The 7,117-nt window shown below is 36.2% G+C and overlaps 1 protein-coding gene across 1 annotated transcript in view; it reads right to left on the bottom strand.

Annotated features, from left to right (window-relative positions):
* Nucleotides 1-4,096: 4,096 nt before the first annotated feature.
* Nucleotides 4,097-7,117, bottom strand: part of LOC104287221 (chromosome unknown open reading frame, human C18orf63) — a 15,209-nt gene continuing 12,188 nt past the window's right edge. The window contains exons 12-13 of the mRNA XM_009885895.1: nt 6,574-6,690; nt 4,097-4,153 (exon numbers count right to left, since the gene is read on the bottom strand). Coding sequence (XP_009884197.1) covers nt 4,097-4,153; nt 6,574-6,690 — 174 coding nt within the window. The remainder of the gene's footprint in view (nt 4,154-6,573; nt 6,691-7,117) is intronic.

The following is a 7,117-nucleotide window of genomic DNA, read 5'->3' as shown; positions in this document are numbered from 1 at the left end:
GGTCATTTAAGATACATTTATTCTGATAAAATTACTCAAAGGGTAACTATACATATTTTGCATGAATTGCTGAAGAGTAGCGTTATCAATTAGACTTAAAAATCTTTCACACAACAGTTTCATTTCTGAAAATGGAAATTGATTAAAAATTATAACAAGAATTAAAGAAACTGGAATCAAAACCAGCCTTCAGATTATTCCCTTACGAAAAATTGTACTACTTATTTGCTAACCATTTGACTTGACAAGAAGTTATTTAGGAATATTTTGCTGATGAAACAAGACCCAGACATTGTAGCAAAGAATTAAATATAATTATACATAAAAAGACAGACTTGAAACTTCAAAATAACTTGGAAGAGTGATTAAGTGTGTAAGCAAGTATTAGGACAGACATTATGTGATTAAAAAACTCTAAACAATTAGCTAAAATTTTTAATTCATTTGAGGCTTATTAACCTAAACTGCCTGGAGAAGTTGTTGATTCATGGATTCACTTGACCGTATGGATTCAGCCCTCAGTTTTTCATCCAAAACCAGGTACTGATGATGTGAAATAAACAGAGCAAAATTGATAAAGCTCAGAGATCCTCAAGTATGTTAATGCCCTCCCAGGAACCTGAATGTAGGAAAACACAGAAAAAGTTTAGCTCACAAAAGAAACGAAAAGACAACTCAGAACTGTATGGTTAATATGCAAACAAAAGTTGCGGTATTTCAACATTTGTATTTGCATTCTGTTTACAAAATTTGGATTTAGGCCTTTCAAGTTAAATGTTTGCATTTTTACACAGACCAAGAGAGAATTCTCTCCTTGATAAATCTACAGTACTATGCACAGCCTTATCCTTCCTCTTAGGTCTGGCTTTTTAAATTTAAAGCCCTCAAAACATTACAATCAGTTGTGGTGTTGGAAGAAGGAACTTCAATCTATTCACACCTTCTTAACGAGCAGAGATCAGGTGGCCAAACCACATTCTCAACTCTATAAGCAAGTAAGAAACAGAATCTTCAGAAACTATTCTTTAGCATTTTCAAATGGTCAACCATGCAGTAGACTAGATTATCCCTAACCTGGAACAATTCTGCAGCAATGAAAAATGGATAGGATAATGGCAATAATGTTAGGATAGCATCTATTTTTTGGTGTATGTCTCAAGTATTTAGATACCAACAACTTACTAATGTACAGAGTCCAAAGGTTATTTCTGCTTCTAGATTTTATTAGGAAAATAGTTTTCCCCCATTATAAAAGAAATTGCTTTTTCACTGAAAGACTTTCACTGAAAGATTTTCAGAATCTTTTTTCTATGAAATCCCAAATATTTTAACCATGTACACAATGTCCATGCAAATATTTTCAAATTTAAGTCAAAACTGCTTCTTCATAAAACCAGCTCAAATGATTATATTTTATATGATATCTTAAAAGGTATTATGTTAGGCTAATATTTCACTTCAAGAAAGCATTTGAAAGTTGGCTTTGTTGAAATTTCTGTACCATAGCCTTCTGATTAGAACTTCAGCACTGCTATTTTGAATATGTCTGTTCTAGCACCGATATTTGTTCTTTTAAATCATTTTTCTGTACTAGTATATACTCTCCTTTGAAAGCTCTGCTCTTCTGACTGGTCTTAGAAACCAAACTTCCCTTTCACAGTAGTTTTTTACCTTGAAAAATGATTGGATGACTTTCATTAATAAAAGACAAAGCAAAGCAGTAAACCAGACTGTTGTTTTTGTTTTTTTTTATTTTCACTTGATAGCAAATATAAAATAGCTTAAAAAGAATCTATAAACCTCTTTTGAAAACTCCAATCATGCAGGTCTTTATTTAAAGTATAAGAAGGCTACCTGAATAACTATTCAAGTCTGACTCTTGGGATGGTTTTGAACTCTTAGACCACCTACATTTAGCTGTCTATATATGTGCTAGATGTCAAAACTCCCATTAAATTCAATGGAAATCGAGTAAACATACCCAACAGACTCTACAGAGCTCATTCAGCAGCAGATATCCTACCCAAACCCCATGGGCTGGGTACCCCAGCATCCTTGGAGGTTCCACTGACCCAATCTGCAGCCTTGAAAAAGAACCACATACCCAGCATATTCCTGACTTCTAAACATGGGTGCAGGCCAGGAGTATCTCAAACTCATGCTTAATACCTAGCTACTCCTTTTATGCCAAAGTAAAACCTGAGTCCTCCGCCAGAGAGTGGGGGATTGTCCATGTATGGGTAAAAACAGAATTAATGAGAATGATTTAGTATCAGAATCAAATGTACAACTTCCTCAAATACTTAAATACTTCTTTCACGCTGCTTCATGTTCTTGATTTTATTAACACATGCACTATTTGCACCAGCAAAACAAAGAAGAAAATTAGGATTATGCTGTTATTTCCTGGACAAGTTAAGAGGCTGTGCAACTTGGCACATGTTAGTCATAAAACCTGACCCTTTTTACAAGATAATTGTAAAAAAAATGTTTTTATTTTCATGAATTATAGATCCAATTCCTTCTCATTGACTACATCACTGAATTGCATTCTACAACCTTCTCACCCATAAATCTTGTCACACAGTAAATTTGAAAATTTACAAGTAATTCTCAAGTGTTCAAGTGAAAACATGCACTTTGAATGCACGTGTAATAATACATAATGAAGAAATTCAGAGCAAAGCTTTTCAGAATCAAAACTGTAGGCACCGATCCATCAGCAGAAGTTATTTTAGCTCTGGTTTTCTTTTTAAGTCATCAACATCAATGAAGAAGCCATACCAACGGGATTCTTAGAAACTATATTTTAAACACTTTATGAAAGACATGTTTCCTGCCCAGGGTTTAAGCATCACCTACCATGATCAACCTGACCCTGTGGCATCTAATTCACCAATAAGAAAAAAGTTAGAGTTTTTATTTAAGTAAAAAAAGTAAAGTTCTAACCAATTCTCAGAGACATCATTTCTGTTTATAAGTCCTCAGTGAAAGTCACAGACTTTGGACCTACAGATATCCATGCTGAATTGCTAAAACAGATCACCTCTGAAGAAGGACCATGCCTGACCTGCCTGGATTGAAGCAAGTGAGATTAAATGCTAGACCCAGGAACAGGATATGCTGAACTGAAGTATCAAGGTCCTATATGGAAAGCTTCCATCCATACAATGGACTTTCTTAGGGAAAGCAGACAACTGGTAGGAAACTGATCACTGGAGGAAATTTATCCATGCAAAGAAAGGAAAGACATAGTGCATCTCTGAGATAAAATGCACATTTGGCTACTTGTTACCACTTATGTTGAAGCCAAAAGTCAGATATGTAGGTATATTTCCTTGCCTCGTATAATATACATTATGCTGTTATGTCTGTTGTGACCATCTTGCTTACATCAGTACTTCCTTTTGAATAAATACACTTCTATTTATCTCTGAAACAGTGAACTGTATGGGCTACTCCTTCCTGCATGTTTTACTACTGGTAATTTGTGATAGGCATTAGGTCATTAAAACTGGTGGGTTTCATATGCTATATGTATCCTTACTATTCAAAGGAATATTCAAAGGAAAACCCTGCTTTACCCTGCAAGACTATTATCAACAACCACCCACGATGTGGGTTGAAGTATCAGGTCACAAAACTAAATTTACTCATTTTGTATGACAGACCATTTTGTCCTTGGATTAGATCTTAGCACCACGAAAGCATTTAGGGACCACATTATCATGGAATAGTATTAAATAACATACATAGCTTCATGTTAATGATTTATGGTTTTAACTTCAGCTCAGATTCAAATGAAACTCAGCAGCACAAAAAAAAGCCTTTGCATTGCTTGTTTCGCAACAAAAAAAGAGTAAAGCTTTATTCGCTAGTATCCAATAAACCCAAGATTCTTAGCTTCTGTTACCTCATTAGTTTGCTCTAGAAGCCATTTGTTTACTAAAGTGGTTCCTTTGGAGACAGCTGATATCATTATCATGATCCAAAAGAGTAGGAAGTATTATAGATATGTGATAATATTTTAATAAAGAAAAATATTTAAAATTTGTAATGAGCATACCCAGAGTTTTCTTCAGTACTCCAGAACATCCTAAATAGAAGGCTTACTTCTTTTGGCTTTCTTTAACTTTGAACAACCTTCTTCTTTCTGTTAACAAAAAAACAAACAAGCAAAAAAGAATAACCCAAACAAAGCAGTAATATTAAGCTAGCAGCTTAAAAAGTAAAAGTTGTTGTAGGAACAGCTTAAAAAGTAAAAGTTGTTGTAGGAACAACTAAAAAGTTGTTCCTGAGTGAAATGCTTAGTTGAATGATATGAGAAGTAACTAATAAAAGTTTTTATTTTCCAACGTAAATATAATTTAAAGTACATTTATATGTGCAGCTGATACATAATTAAAACCAGAGCTATTTTGAAAATACCCTTTCACATGCTGGCAACCAAGACTTTCAAACCCAACTGATCATTTTTGGTACTCAAACTTGAGATAATGACAAAGGCTTACTCTTCAGAGAAATATTTAGCACTCTCCCCAGTCAGTACCATTGCATTTTAATCTGGAGAGAGGAGGAATCAGACTAATGAGCAATGGACAGTCCATCCCTACCCCAGTTAATAGACAAGTCCCTCTCCTATTCCTGAGACTCCAACTGAAGCTTCCCTAGAGCTGTGCATCCACCTCACTTGGCTCCAGCAGTGGCAGTGCTGCACTGGCAGTGTTGTAGGCAGACAGTGAGAATTTGCTGTCTCCTGCTGCTTCCCAAAAGTACCGTGCAGGGCTCAGGCTGGTACCCATGCTACTCACAGCCTGCCTGGAGAGAGGAATGGAATGGGGCACTTGTGACTCATGACTAGGTCGGGACAGCGCCCCTTCCCCATCCCAGCAGTGCTGCTAGACCAGCTACAAGCTCTCTGCTTGTCCAGTCTGCCCAAGCTGCAGAGCTAGCTCCATGCTCACAAGCCCTAGTGTGGCTGAGTCATTCCCAGTGGCAGGCAAAGGACTTCAGCGCTTGATTTGTTTTATGGTGGAAGTCTCCCTTCAGTAGTCAGACCCCTGGGGTTGTTATTCTTATAAACACAGTTATTTCTAGTTGCTGTTTTTCTTTCCTCCTTTATGAGACTGACTCCTGACTTTACTGCTGTAGCATCGCAGTGCTGGGCCTGTAACTCAGTTGTGGCCCTGTGGAAGGGCCTTTCCCAGCTGCAGTTGGATGGGGACAGCTCAGAGCAGCTGGGCTGGCGTTTCCCACACCAACTCCTCTCTTCCCTGCTGCAGCCTGAGCTCTAGGGTATGAGCGTGTTCCTGCAGCCAGCCCCTGAGGCTGCTCTACTGGCCCTTTCGGAACTGCACGGATAGCACAGACTGTGCTCTTTTAATTACCATTAAAAGTTAAAGAACCATCTTGTATTTGGCTTTAAAGGCATAACAAAACAAAAAGATAACAGATGAAATTTAATGTTAACAAATGCAAATTAAGTGGAAGAATGTGAATTATAGATGCATACTCTTAAGTTCTTAATCAACACTTAATGAGGATGTTGACAAGGTAAGTTTATATAGTGCAACAAGTGACTAGGCAAAGGCACTTCAGATCAAGCATGGGTAATGAGACCTCAAAAGGTCACGCTTGAAATGAAAAACGAAAGGCAAGGGAACCTGGGTGAAAAGGGAGTTAAGTGTGCGCAACTTTTCCTCCTGGCTTATTTTGTAGTTATTGCACGCTATTTTCAGTTGGCTACTAGCAGAAATAATACATATATATCTATATAAGAAAATAAAATTGTACTGAGCATTGGACACTTGAGAGCTGTTCCTTCTAATGGGCCTGATTTGTAGGGGATAAAAACATAGAGAATGTGGTTGTAAGAAGGAGGTGGAAGATACAACTGAGTTTTAAAGAACTGATATTTAGAAACACAAGTGTTGCCCAGTGGTAGGTAAAAGCAGTATTTAAGAATAATGAAAAATATTTTGAAGAGGAATTTAAAAGTACACACTATTATCATTACAGCAGCATCCAGAGGAAAAAGTATTAAAAAAAATAAATTCATATTAGGAATCTATCTAATTGCTGCTGCTGACTCCATCTAGTAATACAACAACAACTTAAATACATTAAATAATTAAGAGAATATAACTTTTAAAAAACCCAGAACAAATTACAAATAGCTTTTTGGAACTCATCTCTGCAGATGCTGAATTTAAGCATCTGCTTAATTTTTTAAGCACTTAAGATGAGACACTTAACAGAGCCAATAAGAAAGCCCAGTTATATTGGGCAGGATAAAACCGTTTTCTGTGTATCAGAAAATTTGCTTCAGAAACATATTTACATTCAGTAACATCACTAAACATTTTCATTTTAGTAGGATCTTTTGCAGGAGACAAAATGTACGCTTGAAGTAACAGTAACATAATCGATGGTTAAGGTTAATTTTACCCAGATTGCTTTGTTTCCCCATTTTAACTGTAACATGCTAAATGAAAAAAATAAAACTTTCCTTTTTATCTTTTAATCTAGGTCACTGTAGACTGGATTAAGGGCTGTATGCGTAGGGTTTATTACCTGTCGTCTTTTGGCACAACCTTTCTTTACAGATGTTTCCGTGTTGCTCTCCTTGACTGAAGAAGTCGGTTTTGAGGTCGGTGTTTCACATGTCAGATACTCATTCCCTGTAATCATCTTAAAGTATAGAAGTTTATACCTTCATTAGCAAAAAAAAAAATCCTTTTTAAAATTACCTACTTTTTCAAAAGGTGTCCTCATAACATGAAGTTGAAATGACCTACCAAATTACATTTTACAGGTGAAAAAAGTACAACACATTTCATCCATGTGACCAATCTGTGAGATATCATCCTCATAAAAATTGCACTGAAATCAGCTCAGCTATTTATTTATTCTATGACTGTGGGTACTACATAAGAATCATAGAAAATTTAGCTTGTAAAGTACCTCTAGTGGTCATCTAATCATAACTTTTACTCAAAACAGAGCTAACTTCAAAGTTAGATCACATTGCTTTGGGCCCCATCAAATCAAGTCTTGAGAATCTGAAAGGATAACAACTCTACAACCTCTCTGTGCAATTTGTTCCAATCCTTAACCC

The sequence above is a fragment of the Charadrius vociferus genome, unplaced genomic scaffold (assembly GCF_000708025.1).
Source record: "Charadrius vociferus isolate BGI_N301 unplaced genomic scaffold, ASM70802v2 scaffold195, whole genome shotgun sequence".
Taxonomy (NCBI): domain Eukaryota; kingdom Metazoa; phylum Chordata; class Aves; order Charadriiformes; family Charadriidae; genus Charadrius; species Charadrius vociferus.
The sequence above is the reverse complement of the archived record's forward strand: the minus strand, read 5'-3'. Positions and strand labels throughout refer to the sequence as shown.